Source organism: Balaenoptera acutorostrata, chromosome 1 (genome assembly GCF_949987535.1).
Source record: "Balaenoptera acutorostrata chromosome 1, mBalAcu1.1, whole genome shotgun sequence".
NCBI classification, from domain to species: domain Eukaryota; kingdom Metazoa; phylum Chordata; class Mammalia; order Artiodactyla; family Balaenopteridae; genus Balaenoptera; species Balaenoptera acutorostrata.
Window position 1 is genome coordinate 44040538 of NC_080064.1, and position 25998 is coordinate 44066535.

Below are 25998 nucleotides of genomic sequence, written 5' to 3' on the forward strand. Positions count from 1 at the left end.
AATGCTACACCTAATCCTGTGAATACTATTCTTCTAGAATACCATTGACTCTCATTAATAAAATTATTAGTTCTTTACATCAGTCTCTTTGTGACTTCTGTAGATTCTAGTAGGGTATTTTGTATATAGTTGATTTGCAATACGTTTTTGTTGAGTCAGTAAAAATTGTCATTTTAGTTTGAAATATAGCATTTGCTTACCAAAATAACTCCTTTAGAAGGAGAATAATTTCAGAAGCCAGCTTGTTTGTAACTATGCTCTTCATTTGTTTTCAACTATTTTTTAAACATCTCAGTACCAGTTGGCATTAAAACTACCACCTCTAGCCTGGTACCTTTCCAAATATATATTTTTTAAAGTGTTTTCTCATTTCATGTTAATTTCCTCCTTTAAATGAAAAATGTACCACACACAAACTGTGATGACATTAAATAATTAACATTATACCCAGTTGGTTGAATAATGAAATTTTTAATACATGATCATTTCTGTTTGAATATTATTAAATATTCTTATAAGAGGCAGTGTTTCTTTTTTATTTCCGTGAACCAGCTTGGAAATACGATTTCTTTTTTTAAAGGAAATACATGTTACCAGATCTCAAGTCTCCGCTAGCCCAAATTTGGTAAACTCAGGATTTAACATTTAACACTCAGAGCATATTAAGCCCATTCTCCACGCAATCTGATTTTTTATGGCCTTTACAATCTGACCTTTCTAGCTTCTTTTCACTACTTTCTTACACTAATTCTTTTTTCAACCCAAACTGATTTACTTAATTGCTCTCTCAGATTGTTGTGTTTGGGGCTGTACTTTTACTCGTTCCCCTCTTACGAATGCCCTGTTTTCCAAACTTTTTGTAAAATTGTCTTTGAAGCCCAGCCCATTTCCTCCTGCTTCCATGAATTCAAGCTTGCTGCCTCAGCCTGTAAAATACCTTTGTCCTCTCAATTTATTTTCTACTACTACATAATAGTTTTTGAATACTTATGCTATTCTGTACTGCTAGTTAGCGATTCATGTGTATTGTATCTATTTCTTATTTTTCCAACTAGATTATATACTTCTTGGAGCTATCATTTAATCTCATATTCCGCCCAATGCTTTTACAGTGGTAGATACTCACATAGCATATATTTACGGTGCTACAATAAATATATGCTACATGAATATGCTACCTACTACATATCAGGTGCTGTGCAAAGCAAGGATTTACATTGATGGAAAGAAGTGGTTTCTGCCTGAAAAAGTCAGGTAAATAAACCATTGCAATGCAGTGTAATAAATGCTTTAATAGAGATATGAACAAGGCGCTAAAGGAGCTTTAAAGATTTATGAGAGGAAAGCATTTCTGTATAATTTCAGGGCTGTAATTAATTAATTACATTATTTAATTAATTAAATAATTAAATAATTTCTTATTTCTCTAATTAGACACACACATAGCACAGTAACTTGGGAAAATGCCATCATAGTTATGATCTATTAAAAAATAAACAGAAACATTAAATGAGATTATGCTTATTGATAGAATATAAGAAGGTTGTTTTAATATGGCAAATGATACTTTCTGCCAAATTTCCTCAGATAATAGTGTAAATATGAACCTAAATAATAATGTATTGTGACGTGGTTATAAGCAGAATTTCACATGCTGTAACAAACTTTTTAACTTATTATTGTGGGCAAATTTCAAATATATACAAAGTAAATAGAATAGTGTAATAAACTCTAGTGTACCCATTACCCAACTTCAGCAGTGATTGACATGCTGCCATTTTTCATTTATGTATCTTCATTTGCTCCTCACTCCCTGCTTCATTGTTATTTTTTTACAATTTTTTGAAGATAAAATTTATACATTAAAATGTGTAGATCTTAACTGTACAGTTTTGACCAACAGATATATCCATGTAACCACGTCTCAGTCATGATGTAGATTATAGAGCATGCCGTCTCCACAGAAAATTCCTTTGTGTTCCTTCCCGCTCAATTACTGTATCCTCATCACTGTTCTGATTTTTTTTCTACCTTAGATTAGCCCCTACCCCATGTTGTGCTGGGCCAGTCCAAGGCCTTCCCCATTATTGCCCTCCCCTCCCCAGCCCCAAAGTACAGCCTGTGGGCCACTTTAATTATGTCAACTAGATTGAGGTAGAATTCTTTTGTTGTTTGGAATGTTCTGAGATATTACCATTTGGTGATATATAATACAGGGAACAGTCTTAAATGTATTTTCTTATCCTTAGCTAAAAATTAGAAACTTCATACCCTAGGAATATTCTGTTTTCACATATCCTAGGAATATTTTAATTTCAGGGCATATTTGCAAATGTAGTTGATTAACTTAGTCCTAGCCTTATCAGTGTTACCAGCAAACTTATAATAATTATTTATTTTTTCAGATGAAACCGTTTCTCCTATTTTATTGGATACAAGGTGGAATAAGATTCTAGATCCCCCTTCTCCCCGACTGTCATTTAGCCCTGCATTGGCCAGTGTGAATGAACCTACAGTTTCTGAGTCACAGCCACAACTGAAAGTCTTCTCCCTGGCTCATTCAGCTCCTCTTAACACAGAGGGAGAGGACCATTGTGCTAATGGACAGGACTGTAGTCTGAATCCAGAGATCAACACAATGTGGATTGATGAAAATGCGGTTGCAGAAGACCAGTTAATTAAGAGGAACTGTAATCAAGATGATCAATGCAGTACTGTCGAAGTGGGAGAGAAGAAATGTGGAAACCTAGCTTGTCTGCCAGATGAGAAGAGTGTTCTTGTTGTAGCCGTCATGCATAACTGTGACAAAAGGACATTACAAAGCGATTTGCAGGATTGTAATAATTATAATAGTCAATCCCTCATGGATGCTTTTAGCTGTTCACTGGATAACGAAAACAGACAAACTGATCAATTTAGTTTAAGTGTAAATGGGTCCACTGAAAAAGATATGAACTCAGAGAAACAGGTGGACCCATTGAGTAGACCAAATGCAGAGGGGGATTCTGTTAAATACATATGTACTACTTCATCTGATAATCTAGCCAGTGTCTGTTCCCCTTCACAGTTACAGGATGATGAAAATATAGATAGAGACCCCACCATGTCTGTGATTACAAGTTTAACACCAGATTCAGTAATCTCATCCCAGGGAACAGATGAAGGTCCTGCTGTAAAGCAAGAGGACTCTACACCAGATGAGGTTCTCACTGGCAGAACCAGCTCTCCTAGGACAGATCTAGGGAGTCCAAACTCCTTTTCCCACTTGAGTGAGGGGATTTTGATGAAAAAAGAGCCAGCAGAGGAAAGAACAACTGAAGAATCCATCCAGTCTGGTTTACCTTTGCTTCTCAAAGCTGACATGCCTAATGGGTCTGGCAGGGATGATAACTGTGAACAGTTTTCAGATTGCCTTGTGCCCGGTGAAGTTAGAGCTGATGAAAATGAAGGTTGTAAACATGAAGAAATTCTTGGCACTACAGAACTTCTTAATATGACAGAGCATTTCTCTGAATCTCAGGAGATGACTAATTGGAAATTGACTAAACCAAACAAGATGAATGACAGCCAAGTAAATAAAGAAAATGAGAAGTTTCTGCACATGAATCAGCCTGAAGATACTTATGATGATAGTGGAGGAGAGTGTGATAGAATGGCAGAAGCAGGTCTAGATTTAAAACAAACTTGCATGAATGAAAGTGAAGGATGCGATTTCTCCAGTGTTATGGATACACCAGCAGCAAATTCACTATCTAATTGTTGTGATTCCTATGGAATGCAGAGCCCAGTTGTTTGTTTTGTTCCAAAGACTTTACCTTCCAAAGAAGATTCAGTAACAGAAGAAAAGGAAATAGAGGAGAGCAAGTCAGAATGCTACTCAAATATTTATGAACAGAGAGGAAATGAAGCCACAGAAGGGAGTGGACTACTTTTAAACAGCACTGGTGACCTAATGAAGAAAAATTACTTACACAATTTCTGTAGCCAAGTTCCATCAGTGCTTGGGCAATCTTCACCCAAGATAGTAGCAAACCTGCAATCTATCAGTGTTCCTTTTGGTGGTGCAAGACCCAAGCAACCTTCTAATCTTAAACTTCAAATTCCAAAGCCATTATCAGACCATTTACAAAATGACCTTCCTGCAAACAATGGAAATAATATTAAAAACAAAAATGATGTTCTTGGGAAAGCAAAATCAGGGGAAAACTCAGCAACCAATGTATGCAATGCCTCTTTGGGAAATATCTCTATTGCTGATACAAATGGGGAACATTTAGAAAGCTATGAGTCTGGGATATCCAGTAGACAGTGCGTTGCATTACCTCCAGAAAGCCCAGATAATGATCTCAGAGCTGGTCAGTTTGGAATTTCTGCTAGAAAGCCATTTACCACTCTGGGTGAAGTGGCTCCAGTGTGGGTACCAGATTCTCAGGCTCCAAATTGCATGAAATGTGAAGCCAGGTTTACATTCACCAAAAGGAGGCATCATTGCAGAGCATGTGGGAAGGTAAGTTGTGTGTATCAGCTCAGGAATCTGGCATGTGCATTTTGTAGTTCTCAATTAGAAATTAATAAAGGTAATATAAGGTGAACATACTTCTCGTTGAGATGACATCATAAATAGTTTTTGAACATGCAATTCTAGTAAATTTCCAAATGAAAAATGACCTCGCTGATTCTTAGTGTTTATATAATTTTTTTTTGTTGTGAAGATTTAAGCTGAATCAGTTTTCATGAATAGATGAGAACTGAGGAAGTGGTAACTTTGGTTTCTGTATTGATACTTGGTTAATGGAATAGCTTGAAATAAGGAAGTTATTCTTTTGATTTAAGAAATGTTTGTGATTGACTTTATATTTTTTAATTCTTGAGTAATTGAATATTATACTTAGAATCCATCCCAGTTTTTGCTATAGGATTTTTGCCATTGTACTAGACATTCTGGAGCTTTCGGTGCACATATACATATATTTTTGTCTTTCCCCCCCCCATATAACTTTGATACAAAAAAGAGTTGAAGGCTGTAGATCCTTGTGACAAGGTTATAAGAATAGGTGATATTCCTTAGCTCTCCCTAAATTCTGTTAGCTAGTACCACATCAATATACTAGTCTGTTTTTTAAACAAGAACTGTAAACAAGGAGGAAATGGGATTTTGTATTTTTAAAAAGAATGTAAGGTTTGGTGTCAGGTCTGAATTTGAACTTCAGCTTTGTTACTTTTAACTATATAACTTTATTAAGCTTTATTTTTTCATAAAAAACGAATCAAAAGATAATTTTCATCGGGCTGTTGTGAAGATTAAATGAAATTACATGTAATAGTAAGTGCTCAGTAATTAACCTCTGCTTCCCTTCTTGCCTGATTTATTGGTCTGTCTGTATTAATTCGGTTGCCTTCAAATTCAAGGAACAGAATATCTGGCCCTCAGTTACTTAGACAAAAGTAACATTTATTTCGTATAACAAGAGGCCTGAAAATAGAGACTCTGTTATGTCTGGGTATAGAGTCAGGATCACGGAAGTTCTCTTGGCCTTTCCCTCGTGGTCTCAAGATAGTGGCACAGCTTTAAGCATCAAGTCCAACCTGACTACTTCCCAAGTGCAGAGAAGCTGGTTGGTGGCAAAAGAGCCTATTCCTCTTGCTGCCCTCTCATCAGGGAAGAAAGAATCCCCAGCAACTTCTTTCAATTTATTGGCCAGTTCTAGACCACAGGTCCAATTTCGACCAATGACTGACAACAGGGAACAGGATTGCCAGGATTGGCTAAGATCAATCATGATTCATCCCCTGGGGCTGAGCCCAGTGTTGCCTCAACAAAAGTGGGATTCTCTTAATAAGGAAAAGGTGGAGAATGGTTCCTGGGTGGGCATTCGAAAAGGGCTACTATAGGGTCCTAGAACAAAAGAACCAAATGATGGGGAGCAGAAAGTAGTTAAAGCTGAAACTGGGCTGTTAGTCTCTGATTATTAAAATTTGGAGAAAATAATGTGTCTAATTCCTAAATATTTCGCAGTCTGAAGTAAACCTATGGTCAGTAGCCTGAACAGTCAGTTTTCTGTTAGGGGATTAGAGTCATCATTTTTTTGTTGTTCTATGTTTTGCTTACTATGTATAACACTTTCTGAAATTTTTGCTTGTTTTTTTAAAATTTCCTTCCTATTTATTTATTTAGGCTGTGTCGGGTCTTAGTTGCAGCACACGGGATCTTTCGTTGTGGCGGGTGGGCTCTTTGTTGCGGCATGCAGGCTTCTCTCTCGTTGTGGCACGTGGGCTCCAGAGCATGCAGGCTCAGTAGTTGCGGCACGTGGGCTCCAGAGTGCACAGGCTCTCTAGTTGTGGTGTGCGGGCTCTCTCATTTTGGTGCATGGGCTCCAGAGTGTGCAGGCTCAGTAGCTGCGGCGCACGGGCTCTCTAGTTGTGGCGCGCGGGCTTAGTTGCCCCACGGCATGTGGGATCTTAGTTCCCTGACCAGGGATTGAACCCGCATCCTCTGCATTGAAAGGTGGATTCTTAATCCCTGGACCACCAGGGAAGTCCCAAAATTTTGCTTAAGTAAATAATAAAAATGCTTTTGTTCCAGACCAGCATATACAGATGTAATGACTAAATAGGTAACTTAGGTGGATTCAGAAAGAAAATGGGGCAAAATGCCCCATTGCATAAGCTGAAAAATTACATGGAATTTTTGCTGAGTGGAATTTGCAGAATTTATAAATTTATGGCTTCATATGGATTATGGATTCATAGTCCATCTTTTTTTCTTTTCCCATCTCCATTTTCCTCAGGGATGTTCTAAAGATTGTTGAGGTAATGTCTGTAAAAATCCTTGAGCTCCTCAGAAGAAAGGGGCTTATAAACTTAGGTATAGTTTTTCTAGATAGTAAATTAATCAAATTATACTTGGAATTTAGCTAGAAAAATACCCCAAGTAATGTGATTTTGTAAAATAATGTTTACTGTTGAAAAAAGAAATTTAGTTTGTTCCATTCTAATATATCTACTATCCAGTTATTTCCAACAATTTCTTTATTTAATATCTATAGCTAATAAATTCTCTTTACTGTCACAAGCATATATTAAGCATCTAATATATGAAAGGTTCTGGGCTAGGTACTGGAGATTCAAGTATACATAAATTGGAATGTATGACCTCATAGAGTTTATAATCAGAGGCACTGATTTCAGTGTGTGGGGAGAGGGGTATCTGGATTTCCTGTAGTTTTTCAGAAATGCTAAAAAAATCATTGTGAACTACTGATCTGAGTAGACAAACAGACCATCCCACAACAATTTATAATACAGTGTATTAAGAGCCAGTTATGTGTGCTTTATATTCATTCTCATTTAATACCCATTACTGTCTTGTAGAATGGGTGGTTAATTTTTTACTATTTGACAGATCAAGAATTAGAGGCTCAGAGAGGTCAAGGAATATGCCCAAGGTCACACAGCTTGAAAATACTAGAGCCACCTTTAAAGCTAGGACTCTTTCCTTCAGACATACTGCTTTTCCTAGCATCTCTCCTCATTCATAATAGCAGTATGAGCACAATGCTTTAAGAATGTTGAGAAATGAGAGCTTAATATTTCCCAGAATGGCAGGAGGAGTCAGGAAAATCATGATACAAAAAATGACTATTTGGGACTTCCCTGGCGGTCCAGTGGTTAAGACTCTGCACTTCCACTGCAGGAGATGCGGGTTCCATCCCTGGTCAGGGAACTAAGATCCTGCATGTCGTGCAGTGCGGCCAAAAAAAAAAAAAAAAAAGTGACTGTTTGGAGGAGGAGATATAAGAAAGTGGATATAATTTATGGATCAAAGTTCTAAAGTATGTAAGGAAAATGGGATCATAGCAGAGCACAGGTGGAGAATTAGCAGTAGGGAAAGGGAAATCATCTTACAGGAGAATGGGCCATGATAAAAATGCACTTGAATATAGAAGGAGTTAATAGAAAATTGTGGGAAATTATTTAGCAAAGCATAGGGCCTATATCCAGGTCTTGATGAGTAGTAGATATTATACTTGTTACAACATTCATTTATCTTGGTATAATATCATTAAGAATAATATAAAATAATTATGTTGAATTTATGAAAGTGTTAAAATACTGCAGTTTATTTCTATATTGTTGTAATGGACATCAGGACATCTGGATTCTATTCTTGTCTTCATTGTTAATTGGAAAACTATGTCATACTCTAAAATGCTCAGCAAATGTGAGTTTTATTTTATGACTTCACACATTATTAATTTAGATAATTGTTCCATATAGCAGCATAATCTCTACTTCGGCTGTATGATAGGTGATAAATTACAGAATAGAGAGAGTACAGAGGGGAGTTCCCTGGTGATCCAGTGGTTAGCACTCGGCCCTTTCACTGCCATGGCCCCAGGTTCAATTCCTGTTCAGGGAACTAAGATCCCGCAAGCCGTGTGGCGCGACCAGAGGAAAAGAGAAAGGTACAGGGAACTCCTTTCCAGAAAGGTGCCCTCTAAGTTCAGATGATCACTGTTATTATATATCCATAATAATTTCCTATAGAAATCACTGAATCTAGCAGGATATGGGTATTCATCCTCTGTCAAGTTCCATTTGCCCTGAATATTTTGACCTCTTTTTATTTGATTATTTGACTTCAAAGGCCTAAGAAAAGCTTTTGAGTTTAAGAGTACAGGAAAGAGTTTTTTGAAAGTGGAGAAGAATTTTTAAAGGAAAAAAAAGTTTTTTATCTTTTATTGGTCATTCACAAGGCTTTATCACACTTCATCCATTACTGTCACTTATGTGGCAGGTTGTTACTTACGACATGCTAGCTGGTTAATGACTCTCTTCTATCTACTGAAGTAGACATAAGAATAGCCTTTAAAGTAAAAGTACTTGAACTGATACAACGTAGAAACTTTGTTTAGGATGGTGTGAAAGATGAGAGTAACATTTTTCTTAACACTTCCACTTTATGCTAGGCTTATCTGGTCTAACAACACAATTCTCTGAGATACAGTTACAGGGGAGAAAAATGTGCCTCAGAAAGGTTAGGTAACTTGCCTAAATTCTCAGAGCTTATAAATGAGAGTGCATGGATTTTAACACAAATTTATCTGACTCCAAAGCCCTTTGCTCTTTTACTACACTGGACATAGCAACAAAATTTATCTGTATTTGGATTGCTTACTAGAAATATAAGTCATGGTCTTTGGGTGAACATTAGTTTTGGACAGTGGTAAAGGATTGGGAATTTGAAAGGAAGACAAAATGCTGAGTGATTGGTGCTATCACTTGATGGGGGAATCTAGCAAAGGTAGCAGGATTTTAGGTTTTACTTCACCTATCAGGTCTTGAACTACAAATTAGGAAAAGAACAATATGGGTGCCAAGTCCTGGAATGAGGAGAGATTTAGTGACAGTAATATATACCACTCCAGTTTACTTACTATTTTTCCACATTAACTGACTTTAAAAGTAGAATTCAAAATAGATGAGTTTTTTTACTGTGTTTGAATAGATGGTGATTTGAATAGACAGAACAGAGAAGAGAACTGTAGGACAGGTAGTATGAAAAGAACACTGAAATGGGTATGAAACAGCTTCTGTTTCCTCTGCTGTAGAAGGAGGGGATTGCATAGACTTTATCTCTGTTTCCTTGCAGCTCTGAACGTCTGTTTAAATAAGGAAGAAAAGGAAATGGAAAGGTTTGTGCTAGCACTGATTTATCTCTGTAAAGTTATTGTTAAACATACTTGATTAACCAAGGTCACTTTGTGGGAAGAATATGCCATTAAACATTTTGAAATGTGCTGTGCTGAAAGTATGTTTTCTGGAAGTCATCTCAGTTCGACTGGGATGCTATTTATCACAGTACCACTTAAGTGGGCTATACTGGGGGTTTTATTTTGCAGTTACTCTTTCCCTTTTGATTCATTTCCAATAGTACTAATCCTTTTAGGCACACATGATCTTCATCACATTAGTTTAAAACAGATAGCTTGATGACATGTATATTGTCAAAATGACATATTGAAAACTGATCTAGATTAATTTTTAATATAGTTCTAGAAAGCCATCTTCCTCTACACACTGGGGATTATAGGTATTTAATATATAATGAACATTTATAAATGTAATTATAAAATGTTATATTTTATATAAATGTATATAACAAAGATTTTATAGGTTTATATAATTTATATAATATTATATATGTTTATGTATAAAATGGCAAACTACAGTCAGTATTTTACTCTGTGCTTTTAATTTGAATTACTGTTCCACAGTAGTCAGGAGTAATTTTGTCTATAAAGGTATATAAAAGAACTATATATTTAATAATATTTTGATATTTATGTCATTATAGTGTATTTTTAGTTTAAGTGAAAAATACTTTAAAGAATTAAAATATGTTATAAATAACTGTTGAAATTGAAAATAAAACACACATTTTTAGATGGGATGAAGAGGCCTGGTACTACTTTTATTTTAGACAAAGTAATATTTATATCTTGAAAGATGGCAGTCTTCTACCTACTTTTACGTATCCCTAGTCCCTAGTCCAGCTCCCTGGATGTACCTACTTTAAGAAATTAATAGTCTTTTTTTAAAGTTAAAGTACAGTTGATTTACAGTATTATGTTAGTTTCAGATGTACAACATAGTGATTCAGTATTTTTACAGATTATACTCTGGTTTTTTTGGCTGCACTACATGGCTTGTAGGATCTTAGTTCCCTGACCAGGGATCGAACCCATGCCCTTGGCAGTGAAAGCACAGAGTCCTAACAACCACTGGTCCACCAGGGAATTCCCTATATTCCATTTAAAGTTATTATAAATAATGGCTGTATTTCCCTGTACTGTATAATACATCCTTATAGCTTATTTATTTTATGCATTGTAATTTGTACTTCTTAATCCTCTACTCCTGTCTTGCCCCTCCCCTCCTCCCTCTCCCCAGTGGTAACCACTAGTTTGTTCTCTATATCTGTGAGTCTGTTTCTGTTTTGTCATATTAATTCATTTCATTTTTTAGATTCCACATATGAGTGATAACATAGAGTTTTGTCTTTCTGTGTCTGACTCTTTTCACTAAACATAATACTCTCTAGGTCCATCCATGTTGTTGTAAATGGCAGAATTTCATTCATTTTAATGGCTGAGTAATATTCCATTGTGTGTGTGTGTGTGTGTGTGTGTGTGTGTGTGCCTGTGTGCACTACATTTTCTTTATCCATTCATCTGTTGATGGACACTTAGGTTGTTTCCATATCTTGGCTCTTGTAAATAATGCCATGATGAACATAGGTGTCTATATCTTTTTCAAGTACTGTTTTCATATTCTTTGGATAAATAACCAGAAGTGGGATAGCTGGATCATATGTTAGTTATATTCTTAATTTTTTGAGGAATCTCCATACTGTTTTCCATAGTGGCTGCACCAATTTACATTCCCACCAATAGTGTACAAGGGCTCCCTTTTCTCCAAATCCTTGCTGACATTGTTACTTATAGACTTTTTGATGATAGCCATTCTGACAGGTGTGAGGTGATGATATCACATTATGGTTTTGCTTTGCATTTTCCTGATGGATTAGTGATGTTGAGCATCTTTTCATGTGCCTGTTAGCCATCTGTGTGTCTTCCTTGGAAAAATGTTCATGTGTTCTGCCCATTTTAAAATTGGGTTGTATGTTTTTTTTTTTGATATTGAATTGTTTGAGCTCTTTATATATTTTGGATATTAACCCCTTACTGGTCGTATCATTTGCAAATGTTTTCTCCCATTTTGTAGGTTGTCTTTTTGTTTTGTTGATGGTTTCCTTTGCTGTAGAAAAGCTTTTAAGTTTAATTAGATGCCATTTGTATATTTTTGATTTTGTTTCCTTTGGCTTAGAAGACAGATCCAAAAAACTATTGCTGTGATTTGTGTCAAAGAATGTTCTCTATGTTTTCTTGGAGTTTTATAGTTTCCAGTCTAACATTTAGGTCTTTAATCCATTTTAAGTTTATTTTTGTAGGTGGTATGAAAAAATGTTCTAATTTTATTCTGTAAAATAAATGTAGCTGTCCAGTTATCCCAGCACCACTTATTAAAGAGACTGTCTTTTCTCCATTGTATAGTCTTGCCTCCTTTGTCATAGATTAATTGACCATAAGTGCATGGGTTTATTTCTGGGCTCTCTGTTTTTTTCCATTGATCTGTATATGTCTTTTTGTGCCAGTACTGTGCTATTTTGATGACTGTAGCTTTGTAGTATAGTCTGAGGTCAAGGAGCATGCTAACCCCAGCTTTCTTTTTTTCAAGATTGCCTTGACAACTCAGGGTCTTTTGTGGTTCCATATTAGTTTTAGGATTATTTGTTCTAGTTTTGTGAAAAATGTCGTAGGTATTTTGATAGGGATGGCACTAAACATGTAGATTGCTTTGGGTAGTACAGATTTTAACAGTATTACTTCTTCTAATCCACGAACATGGGATATCTTTCCATTTCTTTGTATCATCTTCAGTTTCCTTCATCCGTGTTCTATGGTTTTCAGTCTTTCACCTCCTTGGTTAAGTTAATCCTAGGTATTTTATTCTTTTTGATGCAATTTTAAACGAGATTATTTTCTTGCTTTCTCTTTCTGGTGGTTCATTATTAGTTTATAGAAAAGCAACAGATTTCTGTGCATTAACCTTGTATACTGCAACTGTACTGAATTCACTTATTCTAATAGTTTTTCAGAGAAGACTTTAGGGTTTTTCTATATGTAGTGTCATGTCATCTGCAAATAATGACAGTTTTACTTCTTCCTTTCCAATTTGGATACCTTTTATTTCTTATTCTTGTATGATTGCTCTGGCTAGGACTTCCAATACTGTGTTAAATAGAAGTGATTGAGAGTGGGCATCCTTTGTCTTGTTCCTGATTTTAGAAAAAAAGCTTTCAGCTTTTCACCATTGAATATGGTGTTAGCTATGGGTTTGTCATAAATGGCCTTTATTATGTTAAGATATGTTCCCTCTATACCAACTTTGATGAGAGTTTTTTCTTTTTTTTTATCATGAATGGCTGTTGATTTTTTTTTTTTTTTTTTTAGAAATTCACGTTCTTTTTTATTTATTTATTTATTTATGACTGTGTTGAGTCTTCGTTTCTGTGCGAGGGCTTTCTCCAGTTGCGGCGAGTGGGGACCACTCTTCATCGCGGTGCGCGGGCCTCTCACTGTCGCGGCCTCTCTTGTTGCGGAGCACAGGCTCCAGACGCGCAGGCTCAGTAGTTGTGGCTCATGGGCCCAGTTGCTCTGCGGCATGTGGGAACTTCCCAGACCAGGGCTCGAACCCGTGTCCCCTGCATTGGCAGGCAGATTCTCAACCACTGCACCACCAGGGAAGCCCCGGCTGTTGAATTTTGTCAAATGCTTTTTCTCCATCTATTGAGATGATCATGTGATTTTATCCTTTTGTTAATGTGGTGTATCACATTGATTGATTTGCAGATATTGAACCATCTTTCATCCCTGTAATAAATCCCACTTGATCATGCTGTATGATCCTTTTTATATATTGTTGAACTCTGTTTGCTAATATTTTGTTGAGGATTTTTGCATCTACATTCATCAGAGATATTGGCCTGTAATTTTCTCTCTTTTTTTTTGTAGTGTTTTTGTCTGGCTTTGGTATCAGGGTAATGGTGGCTTCGTAGAATAAATTTGAAAGTGTTCCCTGCTCTTCAATTTTTTTAGAATAGTTTGTTTGTGTCTTTCTTTTTTTTTTTTTTCTCTTTTTTGGCCACTCCACACGGCTTGTGGGATCTTAGTTCCCCAACCAGGAATTGAACCCGTGCCCCGTTCGATGGACCACCAGGGGATTCCCTAGAGTAGTCTGAGAAGTAGTTAGCTCTTTTTTATATGTTTGGTAGAATTCTCCTATGAAGCTGTCTGGTCCTGGACTTTCGTTTGCTGGGAGTTTTTTTTTTTTTTTTTAATCAAAAATTCAGTTTCACTACTAGTGATTGGTCTGTTCAGATTGTCTCTTTCTTCCTGATTCATTCTTGGAAGGTTATATGTTTCTGGAAGTTTGTCCATTTTTTCTAGGTTGTCCAATTTATTGGCATGTGACTGTTCATAATATTCTCTTATGATTTTTTGTATCTCTGTGACATCAGTTGTTATTTGTCCTCTTTCATTTCTTATTTTGTTTATTTGGGTCCTGTCTCTTATTTTCTTGATAAGTGGGACTATTGGTTTATCAATTTGGTTTATCTTTTTTAAAAAAACAGCACTTGGTTTCATTGGTCTTTCCTGTTTTTTGTTTTTAATTTCTGTTTTATTTAAATCCACTCTGGTCTTTATTATTTTCTGTTTTCTACTGACTCTGGGCTTTGTTCTTCTTTTTCTAATTCCTTTAGTTGGTAGTTTAGGTTTTTATTTGAGAGTTTTCTTGTTTCTTGAGGTAGGCCTGTATCACTATAAACTTGCCTCCTTTAACTGCTTTTGCTGCATCCCATAGATTTTTGGAAAGTTGTGTTTCCATTTTCATTTGCCTCAAGGTATTTTCTGATTTTCTCTTTGATTTTTTCATTGACCCATTGGTTTTTTAGGAACATCTTGTTTAGTCTCCACGTGTTTGTGTTTTCCCCATTTTTTTTCCTGTAGCTGATTTCTAGTTTCATACCGTTATGGTTGGAAAAATGCTTGATATAATTTCTATCTTCTTAAATTTGTTGAGACTTGTTTTGTGGCCTAGCATATGATCTATCCTGGAGAACGTTCCATGTGCACTTGAAAAGAATATGTATTCTGGTTTTTTTAGATGGAATGTCCTGTAGATATCTATTAAGTCCAAGTGGTCTAATGTGTCATTTAAGACTACTGTTTCCTTATTGAATTGACTATTTTTTACAGCAGAAAAATTGAGCAGAAAGTATATATACCCCCGCCCCCACCAGTGGACCCCATTATTAACATCTTGCACTAGTGTGGTACATTATTGAAATTGATGAACCAATATTGATACATTGTTATTAACAAAAGTCTTATAAAAGAAATACATGCTATAGTTTTTGTTAGAGTTTACTCTTTGTGTTGTACAGTTCTATGGGTTTGATAAATGCATATTATCTATCCTATTACAGTATCATATAGAATAGTTATACTACCCTAAAAGTCCCTTGGGTCCCCCACTTATGTATTTCTCCCTTACTTTCTCTGAACCGTGGAAATTACTGATCTTTTCACTGGCTCTGTAGTTTTGGCTTTTCCAGAATGTCTTATAGTTAGTATCATACATTATGTTGGCTTTCAAACTGGCATCTTTGACTTAGAAATATACATTTAAGATTCTTCCCTGTCTTTTTAAAAAATTGAGTATAATTTACATATAACATTATATTAGTTTCAGGTGTATGACATAATGATTTGATATTTGTATATATTGTATATACTGGGAAATGATCACCATTAAGTCCAGTTATCATCTGTACCATACATAGTTACAAAATTTTCTTATGATGAGAACTTTTAAGATTTACTCTCTTAGCAACTTTCAAATATGCAATACAGTATTATTAACTATAGTTAGGATGGCATGCACCACACCCTATGACTTATATATTTTATAACTGCAAATTTGTGTCTTTTGAGCACCTTCATCTGTTTCACATACATCCTCACCCCACCTCTGGCAACTACCACCAATCTGTTCTCTGATTCAGTGAGCTCATTATTTGTTGTTTTGTTTTGATTTGGTAGTTTTTAGGTTCCACATATAAGTGAGCTTGTCTGGTATTTGTCTTTCTCTGTCTGACTTATTTCACTAACATAATGCCCTCAAGTTGCATCCATGTTGTTGCAAATGTCAAGATTTTATTCTTTTTTGTGGCTAATAGTCCATTGTGTGTGTGTGTGTGTGTGTGTGTGTGTACACATACATACATAAATACATACCAGAATTTCTTTATCCATTTATCTATTGATGGACACCTGGGTTGTTTCCATATATTGGCTATTGTAAATAATGCTGCAGTGAATATGATGGTGCAGGTATCTATTTGAGTTAGCAATTTTGTTTTCTTTGTATAAATACCTAGAAGTGGGATTTCTGGGTCATATGGTAGTTCTACTTTTAATTTTTTTGAGCAACCTCTATACTGTTTTCTGTAGCGGCTGCATCAATTTTCATTCCCACCAACAGTGTGCAAGGGTTCTCTTTTCTTCACATCCTTGCCAACATTTGTTATTTGTTGCCTTTTTGATAATAACCACTCTGACCGGTATGAATTGATATCTCATTGTGGTTTTGATTTGCATTTCCCTGATGATTAGTGACATTGAGCACCTTTTCACATACCTGTTGGACATTAATATATCTTCTTGGAGAAATGTCTATTCATGTCTTCTGCCCATTTTTAAATTAGATTGTTTGTTTTCTTCCTATTGAGTTGTGTAAATTCTTTGTACATTTTGGATATTAACCCCTTATCAGATATATGACTTACAAATATTTTCTCCCTTTCCGTATGTTGCCTTTTTGTTGATGGCCTTTACTGTGTAGAAGGTTTGTAGTTTGATGTAGTCCCACTTGTTTATTTTTGCTTTTTTTGGTCATTGCTAAAACCAGTGTCAAGGAGCCTCCATGTCTTTTTGTGACACGATACCTCATTTTTTTAAATTGCTGAATTGTGTCCTATTGTATGGGTATACCACAAGTTTGTTTATTCATTCAGCTATTGAAAGACATCTTGGTTAATTTCCGGTTTTGGCAATTATAAGTAAAGCTGTTATAAATATTTGTGTGCAGGTTTTTGAGTGGATGTAAGTTTTTCGTTTGTGTAAATATGTAGGAGTGTGATTACCAGAGAGTATGGTAAGCCTGTGTTTCTCTTTGTAAGAAACTGCCAAACTATCTTCCAGAGTGGCTGTACCACTTTTGCATTCCCATCAGCAATGAATGAGAATTCTTGCTGTTCTACATCCTCACCAGAATTTGGTCTTGTCAGTTTTGGACTTTAGACATTTAATTTAATTTATTTATTTATTTGGCCATGTCATGTGGCTTGTGGGATGTTAGTTCCCCTAGCAGGGATTGAACCTGTGCCCTCAGCAGTGAGAGCAAGGAGTCCTAACCACTGGACCGCCAGGGAATTCCCAGATTTTAGACATTTTAATAGGTGTAGTTTCTCATTTAAAAAAAAAAAATTTACTTATTTATTTATTTATTTGGCGGCCCCGGGTCTTAGTTGCGGCATGCAGGATCTTTATTGCGGCATGCAGGATCTTTAGGTGCAGCATGTGAACTCTTAGTTGTGCCATGTGGAATCTAGTTCCCTGACCAGGGATTGAACCTGGGCCCCCTGTATTGGGAGCGTAGGTCTTAGCCACTGGACCACCAGGGAAGTCCCCTCTCATTTTTGTTTTATTTATTTATTTATTTATTTATTTTTGGCTGTGCTGGATCTTCGGTTCGTGCGAGGGCTTTCTCCAGTTGCGGCAAGTGGGGGCCACTCTTCATCGCGGTGCGGGGACCGCTCTTCATCGCGGTGCGCGGGCCTTTCACTATCGCGGCCCCTCCCGCCGCGGGGCACAGGCTCCAGACGCGCAGGCTCAGCAGCTGTGGCTCACGGGCCCAGCCGCTCCGCGGCACGTGGGATCTTCCCAGACCAGGGCTCGAACCCGTGTCTCCCGCATTAGCAGGCAGATTCTCAACCACTGCGCCACCAGGGAAGCCCTCATTTTTGTTTTAATTTACAACTCCCTAATGACATATGATAATGAACATCTTTTCATATGCTTATTTGCCATCTGTGTATCTTCTTTGGTGAAGTGTCTATTCAGATCTTTCGCCCATCTTTTAATTGGGTTGTTTGTTTTCTTATTGTTGAATTTTTAAAGTTCTTTTTTATATTTTGATTCAAGTTCTTTATCAGGTATTTGTTTTGCAGATACTTTCATTTTCTTAGACATATCCACTTTAAATTCTTTCACAAGTATCTATGAGTATTAAACTATACACTTATAATGTATTTCAGTAGAATTATTTAGCTGTTTTTTGATTGTCAATTCTAGAAATGATCTAGTGAATTTTCAATTTTTCTGTTTATGTATTTTCATGTTTATTATTTTGAGTCTAAAGCTCCAAGAGGGTAAGTATCTTTTCTGCCTCGATTGCTACTGTATCCACAGCTTTAGCACATAATAGATGTTTACTAAATATTAGTTGGATAAATGAAGAAATGAATACTATCTCTTAATGCAGCAGAACATCTTTTTATACAACACTTTGGGACTTTGGATGATGGCATCAAATACAGAATATAGGGGATGTAAGGACTTTGGAAAATATTTTAAGTTAGTCATATATGTTTTTCCTATTAAAGATAGATTCAAACCAAAACAAGCTTATTTTCCTAATTTCTATTTACTTACCTATTGATGGGAAACAGTAGATGTGAGAGTAAGAAACAGATGCTTTAAATAGCATATTGCATGGTAATTCAGTTTCCCTCATACTCTGCCTGAAAACCTGTTTATCCTGTCTTATCATTGATATTATGAGTTTAACCATTCTGGCATGGTAAAACAGGATCAACATTTTGGATTAATCTTGAGTTCTAATGAAGCTAGAAAATATTTTCCATTCACACCCTTCAAAAGGCTGTGTTGGCTAAAAATCAGTCTCATCCATGTCATAACGCTTATCATACAGTATTGTCTTTGTCCTTCTCCCCCGTTGGTCTGTAAAGATCTTGTGATTATGATTTCTCTTTGTATCCCCAGCATCTAGCACAGTGCTCAATAAATGTTTGTTAATGAACAAATATATGAATCCCAGATCATTAATTTATTCAACAAACACTGAGTGCTTGTTATTTGTCTGTCACTGTGCTGGATGCTGAGTTTATACTAATGACATTATGATTCCTACCCTCATGTAAAGATTAGTGGAAATAACCAAAAGCAAACAAACAGAATTATAAATTGTGATAAGGGATATGAAGGAAATTAACAAGGAGGGATAATATTAAAAACGGAGAAGGGGAGGAAGGTCTGGAAAGTCCTCTGAGAAGTGACAAAATTTTAGGTGATACATGAAATTTGAGGAGTCAGCTATGCAAAGAACAGAGAGAAAAATGCTTCGGGAAGAGTAAACATCATGGACACAGTCTCTGAGGTAGGAAAGCACCTATTCAAGAAACTGAAAGGAATACAGTGTGGTTAAAGTATAGCAAGTAAGAGAAGTCACATAAAAAGAGCTTGGAGAGGAGATCAGGGAATAGATCATGTTGGCCTTTGCAGCTCATGTAGGAGTCCAGAGAGAAGCCATGGGAATGGATGAGCTCACCTAGGGAAGAGTGTACAGAGGAAAGAGAAAGGGCCCAGGGCTGAGCCACTGAGGTCAAGTGGAGAAGGAGGACCCAGTACAAGTGACTGAGAAGGAGTGGCCAGAGAGACAGGCAGAAAACCAAGAAAATGTGTTGTCTCGGAAGTCAAAAGAAGAATGTAGTTTGTCAAAGGATAGGGATTATCACCTATACCAAATGCTGATCAGGGTCAGTAAGATGTGGACAGGAAAGGGACCATTGGACTTGACTACATCAGGGTCATTGATAAAAGCAGTCTTGGTTGAGCTGTGCATACAGAAGCCAGAATGGGTTGAAAATGGAAAAAGAAGTGAGGAGATTGAGATGTCCTTTTCAAGTTTTACTAAGGGAGAACAGAAAAAATTGGGGCAATTATTAAATGAAGATGGTGATTATGGGTGAAATTTTTAAAGATGGGAGATACTACTGTATTTATATAAAATCATGAATGATCCTCTAGGCAAGTTGTTTTAGGAGAAAAAGGGGATTGATCAAAGGAAGAGAAAAATTTTTGAGAAGGTCAAAGGGATGGGATCTATTCATCTGTTGAGGGTTAGGTTTTCAACAAGGGGAAGAAAGGTAGGGAAAGACAGAGGTAGATTTTTGTATTTAGTGGTGAGAGCATTAAGGAATTTCTATATCCTTGGCTCATACTTCATATAGGAAATATAAACATTGAGAGAAGGTGAAATAGGGATAGGTGACGAAGGTTTCAGAAAAGAGAATTAGTTATGTTGGAGTGGGAAAGTAAAGCCTAGTAGAAAATTGAAATTTTCATAGCCCTGTAAGACTTTGTATCAAACTTTCAGCCAGTTTATACTAGTCCAGTCCTGACTTCATGGGATAGGGTCAGTATTTTTCTTTGGAGACATTTTGAGCTTGTTACATTATCTTAGCAATACAAGCACTTTTGAATGGAGAAACAAGAAAAGTCCTATAGGGCCAATCTGTGTTGCCATCTGTTCATCCATTTCCGTTTATTTGTTTACTCATTGATTCATTCAGTGAGAATTATTTATTGCTTAGTGTTCTGGTTTTAACCAAAGAGATGCAAAAAAAGGTAGAAAAATGGCCACTCTATTAAAACATACTGTTCACGTTTGTATAGATGACAAAGCTTAAGTATATGAAATAAGTAACAAAACAATTACAAAGCTGCAGATGCTTTGCAGTTGGAAGCAGATAGATGGTGACGGTGGTGCTAGTGGCGGCAAGGAGAATGAGATAGGTGATATTTATTGAGTGTTTATCATGTGCTAGACACTTTTCTAAAAGCTGCTTATATTATCCTATTTAATATATGTAACTCCTTATGAGGTAGGTAGTGTTATAATCCACATTTGACAATAGGTCTAAAATGATTAACTTGTTCAAAAATCACACAGCCAATAGCTAGAGTTAGGAATCAAACTCAGATTCTTTGACTTCCAGAGTCCACACTCCAAAGCAATATGCAATGGTTTTAGGAACAAACAGAATAAGAGAGTGATGAAATTGAGGTCTGTAGTACTAGGGCCACTTCTCTAGCAACACTGGGACTATGACCACAGAGTTCCTGGGCAGCCAGCTAAAAGAGAATCAGAAGGGAGCTAACATTTATTTAGTACATACTCTGTAATTTGTTTATTATCTAATAATAATAATTCTCTACTCTTCATTGCGGTGCGCGGGCTTCTCATTGCGGTGGCTTCTCTTGTTGTGGAGCATGGACTCTAGGCATGCGGGCTTCCATAGTTGTGGCTCGCGGGCTCTAGAGCACAGGCTCAGTAGTTGTGGCGCACGGGCTTAGTTGCTCCGTGGCATGTGGAATCTTCCCAGACCAGGGATCAAACCTGTGTCCCGCGCATTGGCAGGCAGATTCTTATCCACTGCACCACCAGGGAAGCCCTAGTGTTACTTAAAATAGCAAATAAATTTGAAATAATTTCTGTACAAAATTGGATAGTGATAAGTTAAATATAATAATGTAATTTGATTCCACCATTAAAAATAATTTTTATAAGGCTGTATGGAAAATGCTTATGATGATGTATGAGTAAAATAAAATGCAAACTCATAGTTATACTTTGTTTATAATTATAAAGATTATTCTTGGGCATAAAAATAAGTATATCTAAGAGGAACGTGTAAAACTGAAAATGGATCATTTTGTTTGGTGGAATTTTGAATAATTATTTTCTTTTCCTCTCTGTTTTTAATTCTTAGAGTGGTTCTTAATATTGATTCAATTAAAAACAAGTCAGGATCTATAAAATAACCTTGCCCAAAAAAGTCAAACTCAAATCTGATCAAATGTCTAGATTTTGCAATCAATTTTAGGAAATACAGAGTTAGAGAAACTTGCGTTAAACAACACCACAAGAAGGCAATCAATGAAATCCAGATCGTGGGAAAGTACAGGACAAATGACTCAATTTCTTCAATAAAATCTATGTTTTTTTTTTTAAACCACTGTATCATACACTATTTTAAAATTTTTAAAAATCTTTTTAATTATTATTTTTTTTTGGCCGTGTGGCTTGTGGGATCTCAGTTCCCTGACCAGGGATTGAACATGGGCCACAGCAGTGAAAGCCCAGTATCCTAACGACTAGGCCACCAGAGGACTCCCTTAAGTAAAATATTTTTGAAGGAGAACCTATATATTAAAAGAGACTTGAGACAGATTCACCAGTCATAAAGTGTGGACCTTATTTGATTCTTGATTCAAGTATAACATTAAAAAACTAAATAAAATTAAAAATTTAAATATATTCATAAAAGCTTAATAAAAACACTATATTAAAAATATAAGACTCATACAGCATTGAATGCATATATTAGAAAACAAAGATCTAAAGTCAATCATCTAAGTGTCCACCTTAATAAACTAGAAAAAGAAGAGCAAATTAAATCCAAAGTAATCAGAAGAAAAGAAATATTAAAAATTAGAGTAGAAATCAATGAAATTGGAAACAGGAAGTCAGTAGAGAAAAATCAGTGAAACCAAAAGCTGGTCTTTGAAAAGAGCAATAAAATTGACAAGCCTCTAGACAGGCTCATTAAGAAAAAAGAGAGTGGACACAAGTTAGTAATATCAGAAATGAAAGAAGGAACATCATTACACATTCCATTAAAAGGGTAATAGAGGAATACTATGCACAACTCTATGTCCACAAAGTTGGTAACTCAGAAGAAATGGACCAATCCCTTGAAAGACACAATTTGCCAATACTCACACAAGAAGCAGTAGACAATGTGAATAGGCTTATGTCTATTAAAGAAATTGGGTCAGTAATTAATAACCTTCCAAATCAGAAAGCACCAAGCCCAGGTGGGTTCACTGCTGAATCCAAACATTCGAGGAAGAAATTATACCACTCCTCCATAATCTCTTTTAGAAGATAGAACCAGAGGGAATACTTCCACACTCATTCTGTGAAGCCAGCGTTCCTCTAATAACAAAACTAGACAAAGACATTACAAGAAAACTATGGACCAATATCTTTCATGAACATAGATGCAAAAATCCTCAACAAAATATTAGCAAATTGAATCCAACAGTGTATAAAAATAATCATATACCATGACCAAGTGGGATTTATCCTAGTTATGCAAGGCTAGTTTAACATTAGGAGATTAATTTTAATCCATCACATCAATAGGCTAAAGAAGAAAAATCATGTTATCATCAACAGATGCAGGAAAAACCATTGACAGAATGTAACACCCATTCATTATAAAAACTCTTAGTAGATAAGGAAGAAAGGGGAACTTCCTCAACATGATAAAGAACATCAACAAAAAATTGACAGCTGATATACTAAATAGTGAGAAACTTGAAGCATTCCCACTAAGATCAAGAATGGGGCAAGATGTGCCCTTTCACCACTCCTTTTCAACATTTGTACTGGAAGTCCTAGCTCAGGCAATAAGACAGGAAAAGGAAATAAAAGGTATACAGATTGGGAAGAAAGAAATAAACCCGTGTCTTTGTTCACAGATAGCATAATCATTTATGTAGAAAATCTGAAAACATTGACAAAAAAACCCCTCCTGGAACCAATAAGTGATTACAGCAAGGGTGCCAGATAATAAGGCTAATATGCAAAAGTCAATTGCTTTCCTATATACCAGCAATGAATAAGTAGAAATCGAAATTAAAAACACGATATCATTGATGTTAGCACCCCCAAGACTAAATACTTAGGTATAAATCTAACAAAATATGTTGTATGTACAAGATTTATGTAAGGAAAACTACAGAACTCTCATGAGAGATGTTCCATGTTCATGGATTGGAATACGCAATATTGTCAAGATGTCAGTTCTATAGATTGATCTATAGATTCACTGCAATCCCAACCAAAATTCCAGCAAGTTATTTAGGTTATATCCACAAACTGAATCTAATGTTTGTATATAGAGACTAAAAATCCAGTATAGGCAACACAGTATTGAAGAAGAATAAAGTTGGAAGACTGGCACCACCAGACTTCAAGACTTACTATAATGCTGTAGTAAGCAAGACAGTTTGGCATTGGCAAAAGAATAGACAGACAGATCAGTGGAACAGAAGAGAGATCCCAGGAAAAGGCCCACAGAAATACAGTTGACTTATCGTTGACAAAGGAACAGAGGCAATACAATGGGCAAACTGGGCATCCGCATGCAACAGATTGAGTCTAGATGCAGATCTTACACCTTACACAAAAATTTACTCAAAATAGATCACAGACCTAAATGTAAAATGCAAAAATATAAGACTCCTAGAAGATAATGTAGGAGAAAATCTGGATGACCTTGGATTTGGTGATGACTTTTTAGATGCCAAAAGCTCAATCCATGATAAGAATTGATAAGCTGGACTTCATTAAAATTAAAAACTTCTGTGAAATAACTTGTGAAGAGAATGAAAAGACAAACCAAAGACTGGGAAAAAATATTTGCAAAAGACATTTCCCATAAAGCAATGTTATCCAAAATATACAGAGAACTCAATAAGAAAACAAACAACTCAATTTAAAAATGGGCCAAAGACCTTAACAGACACCCCATGAAAGAAGATATATGATGGCAAATAAGCATATGAATAGTTGCCCACATCATACGTCATAAGAGTAATGCAAATTAAGACAACAATGAGGTACTACTACACACTTATTAGAATGGTCAAAATCCAGAATGCTGACATCACCAAGTGATGGTGAGGATGTGGAGCAACAGGAACTCTCATTTATTGCTGGTGGGAATGCAAAATGGTACAGCCACTTTGGAAGACAGTTTGACAGTTTCTTACAAAGAGAAACATAGGCTTACCATACAGTCTGGCAATCATGCTCCTAGGTATTTATATAAATGAGTTGAAAACTTATATGTTCACACAAAAACCTGTACATGAATGTTTATAGCAGCTTTATTCACAATTGCCAAAATTTGAAAGCAACCAAGATGTCCTTCAGGAGGAGAATGGATAAACTGTGGTACATCCAGACAAAGGAATATTCAGTGCTAAAAAGAAATGAGCTTATCAAGCCTTAAAAAGAAATGGAGGAATCTTAAATGCATATTATTAAGTGAAAGAAACCAATCCGAAAGGGCTATATACTGTATGATTCCAACTATATTACATTCTGGAAAAGGCAAAACTATGGAGACAAAAAGATTGGTGATTTACAGGGGTTAGTGGAGAGAGAAGGATAAATAGGCAGAGCACAGATATTTAGGGGAGTGAAAGTACTCTGTATGATACTATAATGGTGCATAAATGTCATTATACATTTATCCAAACCCATAGAATGTATAAGACCGAGAGTAAACCCTCATGTAACTATGGACTTTAGGTGATAATGATGTATCAGTGTAGATTGATTGATTGTAAAAAACGTACCATTCTGGTGGGGGATGCTGATAATGGCAGAGGCTAGGCACGTAGCCGGGGTAGGGGGTATATGGAAAATATCTGTACCTTCTGCTTAATTTTGCTGTGAACCCCAAACTGCTCTAAAAAATAAAGTCTATTAAAAATATATATGTGACTTTTTAAAATGTTGATACTGCTTGGATATTTGATATTAAGAAATTGTTCATTTTTAAGGTGTGTGGTTTTGTTATGTTAAAATAGTCCCTATGTTTCAGAGATTATATATTGAAATATTTAAAGATTAAATGATACCTGAAATGTATTTCAAAATGATTAAATGGAGGAGAAGTGGGTGAGGATTGGCTTTGATAATGGTCTCACCTGGGTAATGGGCACTTGGGGGTTTGTTATGCTGTTACGTATACTTTTATATGATTGGAAATTTCTATAATAAAAATTTTTTTAAATCAAGAATGACCAGAGTATGGTTACAAAAATAGGGATATGTTTTAATTGCTTGCCTTTTTACAAATTAGCACTTTTAACCCACATATTACTCTTTTAATGCATTATAAGTGTGTTATTTACAAGGTAATAACAGGATATATAAAAAATTAATTCAGAGTATAGTAAAGGATATGAATCTGATAACTTCATACAAGTTTAAGGTTTTATGTTGAATCTTATTTTCTTACAACTCTTTATGTTTATATAGCCTCACTTGGAAATAAAGTTTAAAGGTTTAGTCAGGGACCCTTTGTAGCCAGATACACTCTTAAAATGACTCTGATAATTACTGTTTTCAATTAATAACAGCAAA

At 35.8% G+C, this 25998-nt stretch overlaps 1 protein-coding gene across 3 annotated transcripts in view; it reads left to right on the forward strand.

Annotated features, from left to right (window-relative positions):
- ZFYVE9 (zinc finger FYVE-type containing 9) overlaps positions 1-25998 on the forward strand; it is a 191978-nt gene that overhangs the window by 64017 nt on the left and 101963 nt on the right. For 2 of the 3 annotated variants that reach the window (XM_057542363.1, XM_057542371.1), the window contains exon 4: positions 2406-4507. The exons of the other annotated variant lie outside the window; for it this stretch is intronic. In XM_057542363.1, the coding sequence (XP_057398346.1) occupies positions 2406-4507 (2102 nt within the window). The remainder of the gene's footprint in view (positions 1-2405; positions 4508-25998) is intronic. 3 annotated transcript variants of the gene reach the window in all.